This window comes from Thermobia domestica, chromosome 7 (assembly GCF_964235325.1).
Source record: "Thermobia domestica chromosome 7, izTheDome1.hap1.1, whole genome shotgun sequence".
In the NCBI taxonomy this organism is placed as follows: domain Eukaryota; kingdom Metazoa; phylum Arthropoda; class Insecta; order Zygentoma; family Lepismatidae; genus Thermobia; species Thermobia domestica.
This window is the reverse complement of record NC_137460.1, coordinates 9,118,268-9,142,242: the sequence shown is the minus strand read 5'-3', so window position 1 is coordinate 9,142,242 and position 23,975 is coordinate 9,118,268. Positions and strand designations below refer to the sequence as shown.

Genomic DNA, 23,975 nt, shown 5'->3' with positions numbered 1-23,975 from the left:
AATTTATAAGGGAAGAAAACATTTACAACCACAAACACATATTGAAGCTCATTGTTAGATACAAGTAGAAGACAATCAAATTGGAAACCTGGGTTATATTGCCACATACAAGTCTGTGAATAATGGTCCACAAAGTTAAAAAAAAAAAAAAAAAAAATCCGTTCAGGATATTAACCAGTTAAAGCCTACCTAGATATCACTTGCAAATCAAAATTAAATATGCTCAAACTGTAGGAGTGATGGCTTAAAAATTCATGGATAATCGCCTGAATAATTCTGTAATAGGCCTGGAAAATTTTTGAGTAATATTGGATGATATACTCACAGACTATTATATTGTGGCCAATGAGACAATCGCCTGAAATTTTTCCCTGAATATCACGTATATGACGAAATTTATAGAAGAATTTATGGTTACCAAAAGATTACTAACTTGTACCATTTCAACAATAATAATACCTTTGAAGGACTCGAGTATGTTGTTGACAAGAGCCAAAATGTTGCAGACAAAGAATACAACAACCACACATAAAAGCATTGTTGCCAGACCCATTTCTGTCTCTTGTAATTGTGATAAATTTTCATGGTCTCTGGAAGCACTTCTGACTTTCAGAAATATCGTAAAATTGAAGATTGCAAGACTCAAGAAAGGTATAACGAACATTACCAGCAAATACCACCAATTCACGTAAACTTGGATATATATTGGATCTGCTCGCAACGATGATGGAAACACGCGATATATCGTTGTGTTATATGTTGGATGAACATCTTCCGCCTGGGTCACTTCTAGAAACCTTGGAATATTATGTAAAATGGAAAATATGCTCACAACAGCGACATATATCACTGCGCGACCGTATGCACAGACAGCAGTAGCTTGTAATGGGTGACAAACAGCGAAGAATCGCTCTAAAGATACAGCTAAAGTCAAGTATACAGAACCAGTTTGTGCAATCAGAGCTATTGGATAGATGAACGGAGCTAATTTAGGAAAAACATGATAGAAATATTCATCCAATAAACCAGTATATTGATGTATTGCAGGAAGTCCGAACATAAGGATAGACGTTATGACAAGAATTGTATCAAAAATTGCTAAGCCTACAAGAATGAAATTCATGGCTGATCGCATTTTCGGGCTTGATAATATTATTATTGATACAATATTACCAAACAATCCTATCACGCCTATTAGGCACATAAGAACACCGTTCGTTACGAACCCAAATAAGTCAGGAGTGTCCTCACTTTCATGCCTACTCCCTGCAGGATACAAAGACGCCCCTAAAGTGTCGGCCATATTTTGGACAAGATAGTAAGTTGTATCGTCTTTCAAATCTGAATATTTTTTTTATATGAGAACAACCACTTCACAAAATAAATTAACGCATTTTGGACAACATCTTTGGCACAAACCCAACAAATTTACAATTAGTAAACCTTAAGATAAAGCTTGTTTATTAACGTAGTAAAATTGGCATCCATATTTGTCGATGTTTAAATAGAACATTCGTTGTTTACTTTGTTTTCTATCCGTTTAAAGAACAGCTTAAAATGGTACAATTGTAATAACATATTTTCGTGACAAATACTTTTTTAAATAAATGCTCCATTTTATCAATTTTCCACAAAGGTGCATGGCAATGCCTTGTACTCATAAAGCAATGTTGAAAAAGGAAAATTTTGCTGGGAATTCTTTTTCACAGTCTTCACTGAACAGAGATGAAGTTTTGCTTCTTCTGTTAACTTGGTAACACTGAATAGAAATGGAGTTTCGCTCCTTCTCTTAACTTGGTAACACTGAATAGAAATGAAGTTTCGTTTCTTCTGTTAATTTGGTAACACTGAATAAAGATGGAGTTTTGCTTCTTCTGTTAACTTGGTAACACGAACACCTGTAAATATCTTCAATGCCTGCAAAGAGCAACAATAATAAATAGAATAAATATTTAGAATTACTTTGTGTTACAAGAAAAGTGCTTTTAAGAATTGTTAAAGTAACAAGTAGGCCTAACAATAAATTAATTCTATCTGTAGCACTCCTTTAGTACTTAGGAAGCCTTACCAACATCCATTGTTTTTAAAGTGAAAGTTTCACTCCGTTTAACTCTTTAAACCCAATTTCTCTTTAGACCCCCTAAAAATTAAAAATATTCACTTTTGGTAATTTTCCTGTCGGTTAGTTCCTGAAAGCTACAATCATGCCAAATTTAATCATTGTAGCCCTACAGGAAGTGCTCAATAATTTATGTCAGCTCATGTAGTTTTATATATAGTTAAGATTCAATAATTTATGTCAGCTTATGTAGTTTTATACATAGTTAAGATAAGCATAATATGCTCTTTTAACAAATTCTGTAATGCCTTGTCTTTGTCTCTGAAGAATTAACTCACCGCAAATATAACAAAACACATCCGGACTATTTTTACAAGAACAATTTCCCATTTCTTCTTTGTCGACAGCACACGATCAGAGGTTCAAAGAAGCAAATTCAACTGAAATTTTAATATTATACTAGTTCATTTCTTGATACATCAACTGAAAGAAATCAATATAAGGTAGGTGTAGGTAAATACGCCATGTTAAAAGAATGTTGGAATTTTAAGACCTTAATTTTCATGGAACATAAAGAACAACATATGTGCGTTACAGAATAGCCTTGTAGAAAAAATGTGGCAATAATATGACTCACTTCTGTTTTGTACCCAAGGTAAAAGAAAAAAAGTGTTACAAAGTGGCACATTTACCAACACGTGCAGGTAATTACGCCAAGTCTAGGATACTACTAGAAACCTGTAATAAATCTTGCAAATGCTTACATCGTCTTTATTATACGAACTCAAATATTACTACTCAAATATTACTACTATGGCTAAAAAAATAGAATAACCAAAGTGCAAGATGAAGATAAAAAGATAAAATGTAAAAACGATAAATCTCCAAAGTTGAAGTTACAAACTGAAAATTTTTAGTCTACAAGAAGATAAACAAATAGTATCGCTGTACTTTGACTTAAAAAAAGCTACACCGATGTTAAATGGAACATGTGAGACAAATTAAAACATCTTTGTCTTCTACAGTCAGTCCTGCACAAGCCCTGGCATATTTCGCTGCACTATGCTTGGTATTGATTTAATAGCCATGGAATCACAAATACTGAAATTACACTTACAAAACAAAGTGTTCCTAAACGGACATGAAATAAGGCGTACATTGCTGTAAACAATCTGCTATGTTCTGAGTTACCACGGTACTAATAACGGATTCGTATCTCTATTGAGATAATAACGTCCTTCAACGGAACCTTTCCGAAGAAAACAACATTGCACGGCGCCCTGAACACTTGGTGTCCTAGCTGCACTAGCGTAAGTTATATACCTGCAGTTACCTTATGAGCTACAAAACAACTTACACCAAAGATTGTATGGGACATTGTTAGTCGTTGCACAATGTAGACAAGAATAAAAGTAGATATTGTCGGCTGAATTTATAACTTATTTTCTTTCCTCATAACTATATCTGCTGTGTAATTGCTTGTAAATAGACTGTATTATCGCTGCCATCTAGCGAGTTCTTGAGGAACCACAGAGCAAAGTAATACTAATAGCTTCGAGTTTAACTAGTGAATTGCTAGTAATTCTAGGGTGATAGGATAAAAAAAAACTAATGTCAGATTGTGAATAAGCGAGCTCAAAAGCATGCAATCCACATGGAATTTTGAAAACCTTTGCGGACCAGTGTTATCAACTATTAAAGGTAAACATTGGACGTTAAAAATAAACAGAAAATAATTAACAATAACATTTATAGCATTTATAATTTCCATAGTGATAAGTAATAATTTAAATGATCATATTGTCATTTAATTCAATGTGATTGACCAGGGAAGGGTCCGAATGAGGTACTCGAGTTGCCGAATAACATGTGTTACATATGAAAGAAGGTGTGAAACTATGTATATATGCAAATTTATAGCGGCTCCTGGTAAATTTTCAGTGTTATTTGATATGTCACATGACCTACTTTTTCTTTTACATCGTGAATCCAAATTTAAGATGGCCACTTTCAATATGGTGGCCATGATGATCATGATCCCCAACATATAGCAGATCTTATCACGCATCTACTACTAAATATTTTACCTTTATTTCTGTGGCCGTTCACGCGCGGAACGAGTAATTCCTCAGCTTTCTGTGTTGTTGAGCCCTATGGTCGGCCATATTTCTTCCAGTTCTCATGCTTCTCCATGTTGCCTTCAGCCTAGAGACCTGCACGGGCCGAAAAATTCCCTAACCCAATCCAGCCCGAATGTACCTAGGCCCGGCCCGACCTGATAAATTTTTGAAAATTCTTGGCCCAAGCCCGGCCCGAAAAATTTTGAAAGTCTCATTTTATAACATGTTCAACGAAAGTCAATAATTATTAATGAATTGCAATTAATCGGCCCCACCCCACACACCCAAGCCGGGATTTGGCCCAGCACCGCCTCAGCCACTATAAGTTTGCATATGTATACACTGTCACACCTTCACATATGGTCATTTACAACTCGATTACCCCATTCGAGCCTTTTCACGGTGAGTCTTCGAAATTTGTTTCTGGGTTATCTTGCTTTAGAGGTAGAGATCCAAGTGTATTTGTATTTTAAAGTCAATAAATCGCATACTTATACAGGCTTAAATGTAGAATATGTTAAAATGATGCACCAACTTGCGTAAAGATTTGAAATAAGGACTCAGAGTCACGCGTACTAACATTTATGTGTTGCCATCTATAAAGTTTCTATGGAATACTATTGGAGGAATAAAAATAAGTATAATTAATTGATCACATCTATATATTTAATACTACAGTGAAACCTCTCTAAATCGGACAGCCGTGGGGAATCAAAACTTGTCCGCTATAGAGAGGTGTCCGCCTTAGAGAGGTTTCAATATTTTCTTACGTAAATTAATAAACAAGGTAATATGCAATTAGAAAAAAAAAACTATTTTTACATGCATCACGTACTTATGAATATTACCAAAATGTTACTATACCTGCATTATTTTGCTCCATCCAATTCGAGGCACAACATGGGAATAAGATGTTATAGTTCTCTGCACTTTACACTTATCGCTACTTACTACGTTTTTCGGTGTGTTGCTTTAATTTGTGAGTTAATTGCAGTCCAGCAATGATTATTTTTAAAGACAATATGCGTACCCGTGGTCAAAAATACCAAACTTGTCTTCTGTTTGGTTAGAGATTCCAGCGGGACAGTAGAATGATGTGTCATTCCAAACAGTGGGCAACTGTCAATCACGTTTGTTTCTGAAGCAGGTTGAGTGGGAGTGGAATGCAACCAAAGCATATAAGGGTGTTGTGAAACAGAGACCCTTTCTCTGGGTTGATGAACAGACAGTTGACGAGGCAAGATGTTGTCACACCCACATGTTCTTCCTTGGTGACATACGTATGAATTACTAAAAGTGTTTTTTTACTGCACTTTCCAACTTGTTTCTAGAGAAATTGTCCGTAATGCGGAGGTAAATAATACCTATAAAAGACAAAAAAGACTGTCCGTGTCCGTACTAGAGAGTGTCCGCTTTAGAGAGGTTTTCCAATATGGTTTTTCCTATTACAGTTTTTGGGGAGTACAAAATATGTCCGTTATGGGAGGTGTCCGCTTTATAGAGGTGTCCGTTAGTAGAGGTTTCACTGTATATGACTTGTGATCAAAAATATGGCGAATAATTTTATTAGAAACAAAGTAATAAGCTTTTATGGCATTTGATTTAATCTCCTTCAGGTGAATAATTTTATTAGAAACAAAGTAATAAGCTTTTATGGCATTTGATTTAATCTCCTTCAGGTGAATAATTTTATTAGAAACAAAGTAATAAGCTTTTATGGCATTTGATTTAATCTCCTTGAAAGTACTGTCCTTGGCTAGCAATGCACTTATCCCAACGTTGAATTCATGACTGGAAGCATTTCTGGAAGGCTTCTTTTGGAAGGGCGTTCAGCTGCTCTGTCGTGGTTCTCTTAATGTCAAGAACGGTGTCAAAATGTTTATCTTTAAGCACGGTTTTAATTTTTGGGAAAAGTCAGAAGTCGCATAGTGCTAAATCTGCTGAGTAAGACGGATGTGGACGGACGGGAACACATTTTCCTGTCAAAAACTCGCGGATCAAAAGCAAGGTGTGGTACGTTGCGTTTCCGTGATAAAGAAGGAAGCCATTTGCCCATTTAATAGGCGGTTAAAATGCTTTTCACGAACCCATACGAGACGTTTAGTTCTTCGGATAGTCAATCAATTGTTTGAACAAATCATTTGTGCCACCTTTTGCACATTTTCATCTGTTTATGACGTAGAAGGACGTCTTGTTCGTTGCTCGTTTTCAACCGACCCCTTGCCCCTTTTGAATCGCTCATATCACTTGTGAACGGACTTCAATACCATTTCACATTTCTTTGGAGCTTAGAACCAAACATAATGTTGGCGCGCGACAGACACTCTTAACACACCCTCACTCTTCTGCCTGGAAGCCAACTAACATGTCACAACTCGTTCGTACTCGACACTGACTGTACCAAAGATTTTGGCTACCGGGCTTATTAGTTGAAATGAATACAACGTCGATAGATGGCACTGTGCAACTACATTCATCGTTCTTTTTGGTCACACCTTGTATCTTTGATCCATTTAGATCCACCAGATAACTTTTATAAATATGAAAGATATTTTTATGTTTTCTCTTTTTTTTCTCCAGTTGCAGGTCGGTAGCCGTCCGAAAAATGTAGGGGGGTTGGCGACCCAACCGTATTATAGTTCATCACCATATTATAGTTCATTTGCAAGCTTACCGTGAAAATTTTAGGGGGCAGTAAAAATTTAGAGGGGCGGCCCCCAGAGCCCCCGTGGATACGGGCATGCCCAGTTGCAGTACAATTCATAACGCATTTGTTGATATAATTGTAATAGACATAAACAATAGAATGACGTCAATTCTGTAAAAAAGGTATTAATTTTAAGTACAAATTTGGGTGTACTCTAGTTGATCAACTTTTTTGACTATAAAATATTTTTAAACGTATAGACAGGCCCATTTCCACGGAGGGCACGGGGAGCCGCCCTCTAAATTTTTACTAAACCCTTCTAAAATTTTCATACTAGGCTTTCAAATGAACTATGCGGCGTGACAAACATCTTGGCATTTGAAGGCGGCGCTCCAAGTTTCCTTTAAATGCTGCTGGCAAATGAGAGGGCTGCGGTATTGCCGCGTTTATTTTGTATACATTCATCCCCTGCTACCTGATTGCGTTGTAGTTCGGCTGCTTAGCCAAGGCATAGCCACACCCCTTTCTCACTCGGCAACGTCGGTTCAGAGCTTGCGTTTTATTCGTTTAGCTGAAATGCCAAGATGTTTGTCACAGAATTTAGTCTATAATATGGTTGGATCGGGCACCCTAACTTCTACCGGGCCCTCTACATTTTTGGGTTGGCTACGTGCCTGCGTATAGGAAAGTATAGTTGACCCTACCATGTTTAATATAACATCATTGAATAAATGTACGTCCGTAGATATGTATGTTGAAACATAACACTTGAACACCCAGAATAATTTCAACCAAAGTTGATACAGTACTATATGGCATACAGTCTGAAAAAAACAATTTTGGGGTTTAAATACCCCTAGCAACTCCCTATTGACGAAAATTTAAAAATAATCAAAAATGACCAATATTAATGTCAAATTTATAGTTTTCAGGATCGCTAATATGAATAGTGACACTCCTGATATCATTTACTTCCAAGTTCAACCCCAGCATGGGGCAAAACCTTTCCCTAGGACTTCCCTCGGGAGAAGGGGTTGCCATGCAAAAATAATAGGAAACGATCAATATTAGTGTCAATCCCAAAATATGAATAGTGACACTTCTGATACAGTTTACTTCCAAGTTCAACCCCAGCATGGGGCAAAACCTTCTCCTAGGACTTCCCTCGGGAGAAGGGGTTGCCATGCAAAAATAATAGGAAACGATCAATATTAGTGTCAATCCCAAAATATGAATAGTGACACTTCTGATACAGTTTACTTCCAAGTTCAACCCCAGCATGGGGCAAAACCTTCTCCTAGGACTTCCCTCGGGAGAAGGGGTTGCCATGCAAAAATAATAGGAAACGATCAATATTAGTGTCAATCCCAAAATATGAATAGTGACACTTCTGATACAGTTTACTTCCAAGTTCAACCCCAGCATGGGGCAAAACCTTCCTCTAGGACTTCCCTCGGGAGAAGGGGTTGCCATGCAAAAATAATAGGAAACGATCAATATTAGTGTCAATCCCAAAATATGAATAGTGACACTTCTGATACAGTTTACTTCCAAGTTCAACCCCAGCATGGGGCAAAACCTTCTCCTAGGACTTCCCTCGGGAGAAGGGGTTGCCATGCAAAAATAATAGGAAACGATCAATATTAGTGTCAATCCCAAAATATGAATAGTGACACTTCTGATACAGTTTACTTCCAAGTTCAACCCCAGCATGGGGCAAAACCTTCTCCTAGGACTTCCCTCGGGAGAAGGGGTTGCCATGCAAAAATAATAGGAAACGATCAATATTAGTGTCAATCCCAAAATATGAATAGTGACACTTCTGATACAGTTTACTTCCAAGTTCAACCCCAGCATGGGGCAAAACCTTCTCCTAGGACTTCCCTCGGGAGAAGGGGTTGCCATGCAAAAATAATAGGAAACGATCAATATTAGTGTCAATCCCAAAATATGAATAGTGACACTTCTGATACAGTTTACTTCCAAGTTCAAACCCAGCATGGGGCAAAACCTTCTCCTAGGACTTCCCTCGGGAGAAGGGGTTGCCATGCAAAAATAATAGGAAACGATCAATATTAGTGTCAATCCCAAAATATGAATAGTGACACTTCTGATACAGTTTACTTCCAAGTTCAACCCCAGCATGGGGCAAAACCTTCTCCTAGGACTTCCCTCGGGAGAAGGGGTTGCCATGCAAAAATAATAAGAAACGATCAATATTAGTGTCAATCCCAAAATATGAATAGTGACACTTCTGATACAGTTTACTTCCAAGTTCAACCCCAGCATGGGGCAAAACCTTCTCCTAGGACTTCCCTCGGGAGAAGGGGTTGCCATGCAAAAATAATAGGAAACGATCAATATTAGTGTCAATCCCAAAATATGAATAGTGACACTTCTGATACAGTTTACTTCCAAGTTCAACCCCAGCATGGGGCAAAACCTTCTCCTAGGACTTCCCTCGGGAGAAGGGGTTGCCATGCAAAAATAATAGGAAACGATCAATATTAGTGTCAATCCCAAAATATGAATAATGACACTTCTGATACAGTTTACTTCCAAGTTCAACCCCAGCATGGGGCAAAACCTTCTCCTAGGACTTCCCTCGGGAGAAGGGGTTGCCATGCAAAAATAATAGGAAACGATCAATATTAGTGTCAATCCCAAAATATGAATAGTGACACTTCTGATACAGTTTACTTCCAAGTTCAAACCCAGCATGGGGCAAAACCTTCTCCTAGGACTTCCCTCGGGAGAAGGGGTTGCCATGCAAAAATAATAGGAAACGATCAATATTAGTGTCAATCCCAAAATATGAATAATGACACTCTCGATGACATATAAGTGCAAGTTTAGCCCCCTGAGGGTGGGAAGGAATGACATGTAAAAGTATTAGAAAACAACCGACATTAATATCGAATTTACGGTTTTGGGCATCGCTAAGATGAACAGTGACATTGTAGATACTATTCAAATCTAAGTTCATCTCCCAGTAGTAGGATACGCTTATCAGCCATAGGGTTTGGGGGTGGGAAGGAAATGAAATGTTTTAGTTTTACGTCCCACGTTTGGGGGTGGGAAAGGATGACACAAAAACAATAATCGAAAACAAATGACAATAGTATCAAATCTGAAGTTTATCTATCGTTGGGAAGAATAGTGAATAACCCAATGCCTTTCAAGTCCCAGTTCAGCCCCGTCGGCATGGAAGGAGAGAAGTGGAATAGAAATTAGTGGCGAATTCAGTTTCATATTTCAAATAAATAGCAACGAATTTAAAATTTTACTTTCTTGAAAAGGTTTTATGTAAAAAAAAATAAATAAATAAATAAAATAAAGGAGTTAATCAGGTAAGTACTACCTACAATTGCACACATGGTTTTCAATAGACGTGAAAATAGAAGACCACTAAAACACGGTGTGTGGAAGCAGGAGGGAACTAGTTTGAGGGAGATTTGGATTACGAAAACGTCAAGTGAGTGTACTGGTTTTCCGCAACTATGGTCGGATAATTTTCCGATACCCTTCATATGTACACTCATGTCCAAAATTATTGTCGCATGTCTATAAATACGTTGTTCTAGGAATATAATTTGATAACGAATTCCCCCGGTATTTCTTATAATGTTAGTATCTATATAATCGGCAAAGAAATGTATGTGACATATTTCGTGTCAAAAGAACAGTTAATAAGAACAATAAAACGAAAATAAAACTTTCTTGTCCATTTAGCAACATTTTGTTTTACTCAGTCTAATTTTCGTATTTATAATTCTTTTCCTATGAAATTTACCACAAATATACATTTACCGATTATACACATAGTAACACTATTAAAAGGACTTTGCAAAATCATTATCGAATTATATTCATACAAGAAGACAGTTATAGATATGCGACAATCATTTTGGACATGAGTGTACCTCTGGACTGGAAGAAAAACAGGTCATCTTTGTCTCTATGGCTGGAAAGGATTGTAAGAAGATCTCGAACTGGCAACTCATCACAATTTTATCTGTGATTTTCCATACTTTTTTGGGTATCTTGAATCTTAGGTTAAGCAAGGTTTTAGAGCTTTATAAAGAACAGAAAGTTGTTTTTTTTTAATCACGGAAATTCATTATTAGGCTTGTGTATAGCCCGCTCCCCCCAGTTCTTTGTCACCGGAACTGGAAGAGTCTCTAACCACTACTACTATCCCTACTACTGCTGCTACTACTACTACTACTACTTACATCGATAACAGAACCCAACCAACCCCTGCGGGGCTTCTAACCCGTTCCTCCTCCTCCTCCTCCTACTACTACTATTGCTACTAATTACCACTTCTACTACTACTACTACTATTGCTACTAACTACTACTACTACTAGTTATACTAAAGCTTCCTTACCGCAAGATTTACATCTTAAATCTTTATCACATGCGATTCCGATTCATTATGAACTAGTATGAATCGTTAGAATCACTATGATTCGTTAAAAATCACTGGGGGGAGCGGGCTATACTCAATCCCATTATTATTTATTTGTTTTGCCTTTAACAGTAAAATGAAGTTAGGTAAAAGAAATTCACCAATATATGATTATTTAGTAGACATAAATAAAGCAGAGGCGGATCCAGAAGGTAAAAACTGGGGGGGGGAGGGGGAGGGGAAACCAGAACCCACACTATGATAGGTATATCATGACTTTTCTGTAAACTTCCAAAAATATATAAAATAATAGCTTAAATTATTTTGCCACTCAAAAATGGAGGAGGGGCTAGGCTCCCCCCGCCCCGGACTACATCTGCCACTGAAGTAAAGCCTTTTGTGTTGTACGTGATATGGCAATTGTGCAAACTTTACAGAAGAGGTCACTTTTTTATTAATTATGTTAAGATTGTTGAATTTTTTTTTATTGTATTAACATTCCACAGTTTGTTGTTACAGACATACAGACGAGCATTTTAAGAGCAATGAGTCATGGGAATTTCCTTAGCCCCCTATGGTTTAACTTAGTTTTGGACACCGTACCTAAAGAAAGAATTAAGTTATTTAAGGATTGTAGTATAGAGGAGCACACTCTCCCCTTACTTAAAGGTGATCGGTCTCGCACTAAAGCGTCGGCAAAAAATTATCGTTACTATAATATAAGTAACCAAATTTTTTCTATATATGGATTGGTACAGGCAGTGGCATTTTTACGATTTTGTTTCGGGGGGGGGGGGGCTTTGGTAACTTTCGAGGGGGCTTTGCCTGAAAATGTGAAAATTTTGCAAGATATTTCATATACTTTACTAAAGTAAGTAAGATCTCGGGGGGGGGGGGCTTAAGTCCGGAAGCCTCCTAAATACACCACTGGGTATAGGAGTAAAAGTGTATCTGAAAAGGTAGGGGGACGCATGACGTTCCCCCGTCTTCCCGTGAATATCTTTGCCCATTTTAATTTTTTAGAAAGTGGGGGACACCATAGATATTATGGAAAGTGGGAAACGACATCTTCTCGCATTTCCCCTCACTTTTACCCCTGGATTGGTGCATTGGCGACACAATTAGAGAATATATTTAGAAATGGTTATATCTTCCACCTTCTATAATTAACGAATTGTTCTATACTACGAAGAGAGATGGTGGATTGTATGTATCAACTATTATTCTCTTGGTACCACTAAAAGTTCATGTACAGTCTCAAACCCTGGATGTAATTTTAAAAATCTTATTTGAAAATATGTTTAAAAAGGGAACGAAGTTCTAGATCTATTAAATATAACTAGCCCTTGCAATTTGAAGATGTTGCACTCACATAAATTAAGGCAAAGAAAAACTTTTAATACATAGTGTTCCACGACAAGTCAAGAAGAAGAAATCCACACGCTTCACTTTTTTATTATACAAGAAAGAACTGTTTAGCAATTCATTTATAGATATGCTTTAAAGTTAAACTAAAAAAGAAAACTAACACTTATGGTGTTAGATCAGCGTCGCAAATCTGTCTTTAACATTGGGTGGATGGAGGCAGGCCCGAATCCAGGTGGGTCTAGGGGAGCCGGGCCCCCCTAAATTTTTGCTGGCCCCCTCTAAAAATTTTACTATAGGCTTAGATATGAACTATAATATGGTTGGATCGGGCCCCCCCTAACTTCAGCCGGGCTCCCCTAAATTTTTGGGCTTGCTACCGCCTGGATGGAGGGTAAAGTGATGTTCAAAATAATTATGAAGTTGAAAAACAATGCTGTGGAGGATCAGGGGAGCAGTAATATCTTCAACATTGGGAGGTGGGGCAGATTTGAGACATTCTGGGAGGACATCAATTTCATTTCACTTTCCTTTGTGGCAGTCGGACACAAATCATCACATTTCATTTCAAAAAATACATTTTAAATCTATCGCACCAGTGTGGTGACAGTTCGCCACAGTTCCAAAATTGGGGAGACATCCAGTGTTGCCAACCGTAGCGGAATTCCGCTAAGCGTAGCGACTTTTCATTGCCATGGCGACAAAGCAGCGACGGACGAAAATACGGAAAATGTAGCGACTTTTGAAAACCTATCTTAAAACTTTCAATTTTCCCCCATAGCTTGAGAAAGTGAACAAATTAGGTTACAAAACATTTATGTTCGGTTAGAAAACACGTGACAAAATTTAATCAACTCGGGCTATATAGGCTAAAGAGTTGTTCTGACGCGTGATTAGTGCCATACTAAAGAGTTCGACTAACATATGTTCCCTGCAGTAGTCAGGGCTTTAGTATGACGCTAATCATACGTCAAAACGACTCTGCATAAGGCCAAATCTACGTATCTTGTGCCTTAGATGTTTGTCCACGTCTTAATCACAGTATTGTTTTGGGAAGAGAGGATCCAATTTTTGTAAGATAGAAGTACTTCTGAGACAAAAGTATAGATTTTTTTTTGCAGTTGAATAGTATTTTATAGTAGTTTCTCGGAGAGAGAAATTAAAAAATCAGCATTAAACGATAAAGTACTCTTTTCCTGAAAGTAATTGTAATTAAACGTTTTATAAATTTTATATTTGATACGTGTATCAACATTATTTGCACGCTAATCTTTGTTTAATTTGTTGTCAAGTGACATTATTGCAATTATTCATACAGTTAAAAAAATTAGAAGTTATTGTACGCAGTAAGGAACAAAACATACATTTGTATCCCTTTCCTTTCATTTCTTCTATTTTTAAAAGAAAAATATTTACAATTGTTAGCCTGGCCTACTCTATTAGTACTAAATGAGTATGGGGATTGGAGATAAAGAGAGAAAACCAGACCAAACTTAGAGAAATATCTGAAATTTCTCTTATGAACATGCCCTTAAAAATTAGGCAAAATCATGTACAACGGGAAAACTAAAACTAATCTGAATAATGACTAATGAGGTTGATGTTTAATTTAGAAATGAGCACGTTCATATCAATTTAATTTATTGGACATAGTTTTGTATGTTCTTAGATTGGACGTGTCTAAATATCTGAAAAATTGTGTAGGATAATAGGAAAGGAAATTTGGCCAATTAGAACGACATACCTTGAGCACTGCTGCATCCATGTTGTCAAAAAGTCCCTCTCTGCAGTTCAGTTTCGTTATAGTAAAAATGTCCTTGGATGTATCAAACTTGGCAACCAAAATACATAGTAAAAATGTCCTTGGATGTATCAAACTTGGCAACCAAAATACATAGTAAAAATGTCCTTGGATGTATCAAACTTGGCAACCAAAATACATAGTAAAAATGTCCTTGGATGTATCAAACTTGGCAACCAAAATACATAGTAAAAATGTCCTTGGATGTATCAAACTTGGCAACCAAAATACATAATAAAAATGTCCTTGGATGTATCAAACTTGGCAACCAAAATACATAGTAAAAATGTCCTTGGATGTATTAAACTTGGCAACCAAAATACATAGTAAAAATGTCCTTGGATGTATCAAACTTAACAACCAAAATACATAGTAAAAATGTCCTTGGATGTATCAAACTTGGCAACCAAAATACATGAAGATAGGAATCGTCCATGAAACTTCTAAACACTTTCCGAACTTAAGCAATAGTTATTCGGACTCTTCACTTTGAAGATAATACTATATCGAAAACGTGATATGTTTGACTATGTGATTAAACTTAGACGCGATCTTTAGAGTTTTACTTAGGTAGTTTAAATCGACTGCCCGGTTCGCGACTTTCTTCGTTACTTTTCCGTCGCGTTTCTCTTCTACACTCTACTAACTCTCTTACTCTACTATTCCTTCCTATTTCCAAGGAAACAATTTTATATAACCGAAAACATGAGATTGCAGATTTCAGGGAAACTTCGAAACAACAATTAGTCTCAGCTAGGACGTGGAAACACTTGAGAAAACTCAGTTGAGAAAGAACATTTTGCTGATCAAAAATCCTTAAAATCCCAAGACACAATTTTCCGGATAATTTAAATTTTGTCAAACCAAGAAATTTATGGAAAAGATGAATACAAAGATTCTTATAACATTACAGACATTTGCTGTTACAATTCAGGAATTAAAATGCTGATTTAATAGTAGTTATCTAACAGTTATATAATGACCTCGTTATGTAAATTCTCTTTAACGTAATATTACTAGCTTGCAGTATCTGGTTTCATAACAAAGACTGTAATTCATGAACAATGTTAAATAATTCTCATGACACTATTTCTTTCTAAACTTTGTCGAGTAAAATGATTTAATAAACACAAGTGATTATGTAAATAAATTAAGATAAATTACTTTTAAAATATAATGTATCGTAGCGTTACCAAGATCTAAACCCAAGTACCACAACACAACTGACGTTACATAATGTTAATATATTACTAAAGAACATTATAATAAAATAATGATAAGGAAATGGATCGTGACTTTTACTTCAATAGTAATAATTCAAATGAGACTAAAATTCTTTTTTTAATTCATAAAATTTAGTAAAGCACTAAATCAGGGCTTTCCATTTAGAATTTAGGCCTTGTGAAATATTTTGCAGTTTTGTTAACAGCGTTCTTTTTTACCATTTAAGTTTAATTTTATAATGTGACGGAAAATAGCGGAATTTCTGTAAGGGTAGCGGAACGTGGCGAAATTTTAACGGCACAATAGCGACTTTTCGAGCTGAGGACCTGGCAACACTGCATATCCCCTCACCCCCAGGACTTGTGCCAGTGGAGCTGATACCTCAAGAAAGAATTTAAGTTTTGTAAAGAGCCTTTGGAAACAACCCCTGATGTTATTGAGCGTTACATTCCCTAGGATTGCTCGTCATGACGATATTGTACAATTTATTGAGAAACATTGTCAATACATTGGTTTTAAAACAGGTTATAAATTGGAATTTATGATGGGTCATGATAAGTTTAAACCTGACTTACATGTAACACTTCCCAAGTGTAACACTCCGATTTTGATAAAATTTAGCAGGTAGATACGACACATAAAATTATCAAGTACGTGTTTTTTTATTTTCTGCGGAAAAATGGTTTTAAGGGGCAAAAGCTCCCACCAAAAATTTTCAAAGCTCACGCCCGAAAGACAAGAAGAAATAGACCGAAGTGATTGAAACTGTGCACAGACATTGTAGACGTAAAATAAGGGAATATGTGTTTCGTATTTTACTTAAAAAAAGAAAAAAACAAAGGTTGGGTGTGGCACGCATTCCTCGTAACCTTTGATCACGAAATATCAAAAGTAATCCTAACAGTATGTGAAAAGTGCCTAAAGGACGAAGATTTGCAACGGGACTTTGTGTGGGGACAATACCCCAAAAATAAACGAACACGTGTATTTTATTTTCTATAGAAAAACGGTTTTAGGGGGGCAAAAGCACCCATCCAATATTTTGAAAGTTGATACCCGAAAGGCAAGGAAAAGTAGACCGAAGTGAAAGAAATTGTAGACGTAAAATGAGGGAATACGTGTTTCGTATTTCCTGAAAATAAAAGTTGGGTGAGGCACGGACGCATCCAAACCTTTGATCACGAAATATAAAAAGTGCTAATAACAGTATATCAGAAGTGCCTAAAGAACATGAAAAAATACGCAAAAAATAAACGAATACGTGTTACTTTTTACCCCTTCGTTTAGACCAATTGTTCGCTACTTCGTTTTGTTATAGCATCGTAAATCTTATCTCATCATCCTTTTTCCCAACCACTCCGCTTCTGCAGCAGCCATACGGTACAAACTGTCATGAATCATTGCCTATGAAAGTAATCCAACATTTAGCGCTTCTTGCAACGCAAGAAAAATCGACCTTCTGTTTCTATTTGACATTTTGAAGTTGGTTGTCACCATTAGAGATATTCCCGAGATGTCACTGTTTTCGATAATTCTGTCATCACAAATAATGCATACATGCTCTCTATCCGAAAAAAAAAATCTGAAATCGGAGATCGGACATTTGGGTGATGTCCCTTGTTAGAACTACTGTTCAGAGCTCCAAACTGTGGGATGGATTTTATTTATATATAAAATAAAAAAGATTCCTCTTCTGCCCCCCTGGATCCGCGCCTGCATTAGACGTACATTATTAGAACTTTTAACATTTTTTATAAGTATTCCCACGTACCGTAGATTGACGGTAGGGTGCAATGTTATAGATATGAACCCTAAAGGAGGAAGCGGTTGCAAGCACTTTTGTAACTCCATAGCGATGGAATTTATATCTACAAATATTTTGAAACCAATAAAAATTTGCATACATCTTTTAATATATTTGTTATAAACTTTATTTTTCCCGTACAAATAACGAACGGAAATCAGTCAGTTCTAAAGTAAATTTGTTAAATAGAAACTTTTGTTTAGTTCGTTCTAAAGATGTAGGTAGCAACATTAAAAATATACTTACGAGTAATTGAAAAGTAGAAACAGTTCCCGTTCAGGGGTATTAGTAGAAAGGCGTGGCGTGTAAAAGCGAGGACGTCAGCCCTCAGTGCATTTGATCGCTGCCAGACTCGGGGCCAGATGTAGATGAGCCATTCGATCTTTGAAGTCAAGCAGAAACTCGTCTTTACACTGTAACACCGTATCAAGAGTGTACAGTAATGTGGTTCGGATCCCACGTTAAGCTATAAATTCACATCTTATATAGCCTCGCTGCTGAACGGGACACTAAAATTAAATCAAATCCAGTCCAATCATGAGTGTATTGTGACTATATGAATTCGGGTAAAACTACTGTCGCCAGTGTCAACTGTCGGTGTGTAAGTCACGTTAATGACAAATGTCTCGGTTGGCTAGCTCAAACGGCAAGAGAGGATAGACGGGGCACAGTGAAGAAATCACTCACCAATTCAATGAGGTCAACAACGACAAGTAAGCAGCCATACAATCCATAACCATCTCCTCGCCGTGCGGTACGGAAGCATTCGTACCACGAGGGTAGTTCTGCTAAACATCCATCACAAGGCACAACTACTGACATGGGCAAAGAAACACCGCCATTGGACGCTCGAAGCATGCAAAAAGATCACCTGAACAGGTCAGACCAGGCACCTGTTGGTACGAGCCGATGGCAGAGTACGAGCGGGTCGTCGAGCACATGAAGTAATGGTACATTCTTTCAATGATACCTTTCTAATAGGGTACATTTCAAAGCTGTGGTTGTGGTATCCTCGTATGATGACGGGATGAAGTGGGATCCTTGGCACATCTGACAAGCTGCCTTCAACAAACGTTGCAGGAACCTGCTGGAAGATCATTTTCAGCCCTTGCTCGCCTCTAGTACCATGCAGGCGACCTGAACTTACAGCAAGACAAAGATCCAGTCCATTACTTCCGAATTGTGGCTGACTTTGTTCGATGATTACTCCATAGATGTGAAAATGTTTTCTTAACACCCAAGAAGCCCTGGTCTCAACCCATTGAGTACGTTTGGGATAGTATGAAGAGAGATGCATGTGTCTGGACTCTGTTCCTACCAATCTTAGTGAAGTATGGGAGGTTGTACAGCAATAATATATTTGTAGACTCTCCAAGAGTTCCTTGCCTTGCCGGATCGTAGTTATCACCAAGACAAAAGGTGTTGATGCACGCAACTGACGATCTTTTCTAATTCAGTTGCTCATGAGTGTATATATTCCAAATGTGTCAACAGACTTGAGAATGCGAGAGACTTTGTAACATTTCCATGGAAATTAAAGTTGTTGACACTACATGCCAGAAACTTGGGAATTAACGATTGGATGTTTTATGTTCAGTACGTCGAATCGCATCGTAGCTATTAGGTTGGTGCGAATAAAATGTTCATAACAAGTACGTCAGTTCCAAAAGCCAGAAGAACGAACAAAACAATACTTGATTAATCAAAATACTTGCCGTTCGCAACCACGCACTTTTGCAATTGCTCAACCAATAATTGAATTCCATGGTGAAAGTGATCTAGAGCGTACGATGCGAAGAAGTTTTCAACGGTTCGTTGCACCGCTCGATCATCAGTAAAGATTTAGCCTCTCAAGAGATGATCAGGATGTCGGAAGAAGTGGTAGTTGGTAAGAAATATACCTTAGGCGAAAGAATTTCATACTGCCACTTATGGAGATCCTAAACCATCCTTTGAGCAAAACCTGAGGATGAATTATCGTTTAACAAGAGAACATCATATCTCTTGACCATTGCGGATAAGTTTGCGATGCATTTCATGAACTTCAGCAGTATTACGAACTGTATTCGTGGTTTCACCTCGTCTGAGAAAGATATATTGGATTAGTCTACCGAAAACCATTCCCACCATAGACCACCATACCAGCAGTAACACCTACTATTGGTGGAGAGGTAGTCTGGGAAACCGTTGATTATGATCCAACTATATTGTCTTTATCGTTTACGATTAGATCCACTTTCATTAAAATTAATAATAGACTGCGATTATTGTTAACTTATGTGATACTCACGAATCTAACTTTCTCACTTTATCGATTACACAAAGTTGCTGAACGACAGAGGTATGGTGAACAATAACTTGCCTGCAGTGGCAGGAATACGTCTCCGAGTGTCCGCTTTAATGGTATTCCTGAAGAGCTCATAGGAACATGATATTGATCGGTGCAGAATTCCTCAGCTTGAAATTCATAAACAAAAATCAGTTGCAATTGTGTGTTCTTTAAGCTGTAGTTTCGCACGACCCTGTTCTACAAGGTATTGCCTCCTGTTCGTTTGGCTACCTCAGTTTGTATGCTGGACATGCACAAAGTTTGTGATGTCAGCCGGATGATCTTAATCCAAACATCCATCTGTTGTGTTGCTGATGTAAATTTCCTACCAGACGTCAAATTAGACACTTCTTTCGCACCAAAATCTAACATTTCTGACTTTCTTGACCGATGATGATTTCGTTCTTAATGTAAGTGATATTTCAAATGCTTCACGATGATGAAAGGAAACATTAAACTCCAAACCAGGCAACTAAGTGGCAACAACATTTTTCATAAAGACATTTCGTGTGTGTGTACACACTATTTACCGAGCGAAGTGGCTCAAGTGGTAGAGCGTTGGCTTCGGATGCGTGAGGTCGTGGGTTCGAATCCCGCTGTCGACCATCCTGACTGTGGTTTTCCAGGGTTTCCCTCAGTCCTAACAGGCAAATGCCGAGATGGTACCTACTAAACAGGCCCTGGCCGATACCTTCCCAAATCTTTTCCATTGTTGTTGTTATTGTTGTTGTTGGATATCTAGTGTAAAATGGCCTCTAAGCTGTATCTGGTGATTGTTAAATAAATAAATAAATAAATAAATAAATAGATAAAATTAAGCAAACTGATACACTTGGTGGCCTAATGATAGCTCTAGTTGAGAATTGAAAAAAAAATGAAAAATACATTGGACCAAAGTTGGTTTAGTGGATGTTGGCCAACAATAACCATCATGTATCCAACATTTTGGACCAAGCACTTTCAACCATAAATTTGGTTGGTTGGATATGTGTTTAAGCGCCCCTTTTAGCACTGGGGACGTTAAAATTGTCATATCCTGCATGGTTCTATTTACGACCACCCAACATGTGCTTCTATTTTGCTGCACGAAGCATGCGCATTTTACTATGGATTACTATACCTGCAGACGACGAAAATAACAGTGACACCACTAACCACGTGACGACGAGGAAACACCAGTGCTGCCACCTCACCTGGAGCACCTATATAATCTAGTGGGTTCTAAGGAAACGCACCAGTCTGCGATTGGTCACCTCTCCCTTAGCTTGCTTTGGAGCTCTAGGAGAAATCTGATCCAAGACAATAGTTTAAGAGCTTCGAAACTGTAAGCTTCCCTTATTCCGGCTTAGTTTGCTTCGGAAATCTGTCGGAATTCCCAACTTCAGACAGCTAGCTTGCTTCGGAGCTCTGTGACTTTTAACCGCTTCTCTGCTTGCACGGAGCATCGGGGACTCTAAAATCCACTCCACCTAACTTGCTTCGGAACTCTCTGGAGATCCTTCCCGAGAGTGCTCGGGCCTTGGGTCACCTCTCTCTACTTTGCATTAGAGAATTTACATTCGCCATCTTGCAATTACTTCCTTGCTACTAACTGGATTGAGTAGCTAGAGAGACAATTCTGCTGCCACCTGTTGAAGAAAGATAACATTACTTCCTCCCATAAATTGAACCTTGTAGATGGGAAATATAGTTTCTATGACTGTTCAAAGTGTGTATACATTTTTTTTGTCGCACCCGGTACATAGCATACAGAGCTCTCGGTTACTGCAACCAAGTGCTCTACTCCTTAGTTAATCTACTTTGATTTGACTAATTTAATCGAGATTATTATTTAATTGAGCACATATAAGTCATTACGAAAAATAAGAAAAAAAGTTTTGGACGCAAAAAATGGAGGTGATCCGAACCACCGCTCTAACACGTTTTGCTATCAAATCAAAAGTCGATTTGTTCTGCGTAAAATTTCATGTCATTTCTTGCTTCTCTACTAATCATTTCAACACAGCTGGAGCTCCCCGAAATTGATCAATTTGTTAGAAACTTGGCTTGTTTCATGTTGCGTTAGAACTTTATACATTTCATCCAAAAGTCATCGTTTTTAAGGGGTTTAAATAACCAAGGAATTAGTTGAAAATATTTTTGTCATTTTTTTTTCAATAGCTAGTATCTCAGATATAGACTAATAGAGCAAAGTATAACTTAACCAGGTATTACTCGGTTATTAGTAACCCAGAGAATTTCTCTCAAAAACATTATTATTAGCAGAAATTCGGCTACTAGCAACCGAATTTCAATATAACCTCCACTTAGCAAACAAACAATTTTCCCTGATAAAATCGGCCCATTTTTTAAAAATTAAAAATTCAGATTTCATATAGTTACTTTCAAATTTTCGGTCCCAATTGGGCTAGACACGCAAGACAAACAGAAGGATAAGGAAATTAGAAGATTCACAAAATATTTGACTTACGCACATTCTGCAAACTCTAGTCTTAGTGGGGGACAGTTATAAAGGTAACCAAGTAAATTCTATCGCTTTTTCACCCACCACCTTTGAACATCAATATGGCACCTAAAACATACGTGGAACACCAAAAATTGACCCCATCCGCATCGACGACCTTGTGCCAACGTTCTGGAAGGCCATGTATTCCATCACGGTAGAACTTGGTGGGCCGTGAAGCGAAGAAGGTATCAAATGTATTCTGCACCTCTACTAGGGATTTGAACTGTTCCTCTAAGGTGATTGTCCAAGAATGGAACAGGTGATAATCGAACGGTGCAATATCTAGGGAGTATGGCGGATGCAATAGTGTTTCCCATCCAAGGGGTAGAATGGTGTTCCGAGTCATTCTATCCATGTGGGGCTTAGCGTTGTCCTGTAACAGGAGGATCCCTTTGCGATTCAGAAGTGCTCCAGAGTTTTGAGTTTTTTCTTGAACACGGCTCAACTGCTGACAGTACACAGTTGCATTGATGCTCTGACCAGCTGGTAGTAGTTCCCGATGCAAGATACCGTGAGCAAACCCACCAAAGACACAGGAGGATCTTCTTGAGTACCTTAGTTTGAACTCGTACAGCATACACACCCTTATGATGCTCTATGGAGGTCCCATGTTCATTTTGTCCTTACGCAAGTTCACGAAGTAACTGAACTGCCACAACCAGGTAGTATGTTGGATATACCCACAACAACAACTGATCTTCGCGTTATCTCCATTCGCATTCAACTCACAGTGAAGGGCCAATTGAACACAAACCTCCACAAAAAGAGACAGAACTTTCTTGGTTACCTTTATAGGAAACTGGAAAATGACATCCAGGTTTGACTCTTATTGTTCTGTGGCCATTACTGAGCTAGGCAAACATTTCTTGCTGACGGCAGAGGTATAGTTTCATATGTTAGTGGTAACTAGTGATGCCATGTATTACTGAATTGGGCGATTCTCTCTCTGTCACCAACTTCAACCCTAAACTATAGAAGTAAGTGTCTAAACTGCCACAGAACACCCACAAAACTCTATAAAACTATTGGAAGAACGCACTCCCTTAATATTGGCCTATTTCAACTGCAAGAAATTCAGAAGATTAGAAATACTCAGAGAAAAGTAGCCATATTCGATAAAAGTGCATCTTTTACGAAACTTATCACATATGATTTTAATATTAAATTTTTGCTTAAGGAAGAGAGAGACTTAAATGAGTCTTGATATTTTAATGGCTTCAACTGCAAAAGTGGAAATTATGTATTAACCTGAATAAACATGTACATCATATTGCATTAAAATCGGATAATATTTACGAAAATTATCATGACAGATTGTTTTTTACGTCTGGGGTGGAGGTATTCTTTCTCGTTCGTTCTCGATTCATTTTAAATCCAGGTAGTGGGAATCATTGTAAAGTCTCAAAAAGTATACACTATATTCTGTGAAAATCTTAAAATTTTTACGAAAGATAACTTGGATCATATTTTTTTAATCTGAAAGGGAATGCAGGTAATCCATGGCACATTAGCGGCTAAATTCACCGCTCATTCTTGACTGATTTTAATGCCAAGAACAGGGGAATACGGAAAAGTGTAAAAGATTTTGATTTGATTTTCAGTCGGGATGAGCTCCTGCTGGGAACCGTACCCGAGTCTCCCATGCCAAAGGTGGGTATGGTAACCTCTTAGCCACGTGGAAACTCAAAAGAGTAAAAGAAAATATAC

The 23,975-nt window shown here is 37.6% G+C and overlaps 2 protein-coding genes across 2 annotated transcripts in view; both read right to left on the bottom strand.

Moving 5' to 3' along the window:
* Positions 1-331: 331 nt before the first annotated feature.
* LOC145688989 (FMRFamide receptor-like) lies at positions 332-1,303 on the bottom strand. Its single transcript, XM_081763140.1, has one exon. The coding sequence runs from the start codon at positions 1,301-1,303 to the stop codon at positions 332-334; it is 972 nt and encodes a 323-aa protein (XP_081619266.1).
* Positions 1,304-1,467: 164 nt separating this feature from the next.
* Positions 1,468-23,975, bottom strand: part of FMRFaR (FMRFamide Receptor) — a 609,096-nt gene continuing 586,588 nt past the window's right edge. Inside the window, exon 4 of the transcript XR_014132116.1 lies at positions 1,468-1,917. The gene's annotated coding sequence lies outside the window, so the exon portion shown is untranslated. The remainder of the gene's footprint in view (positions 1,918-23,975) is intronic.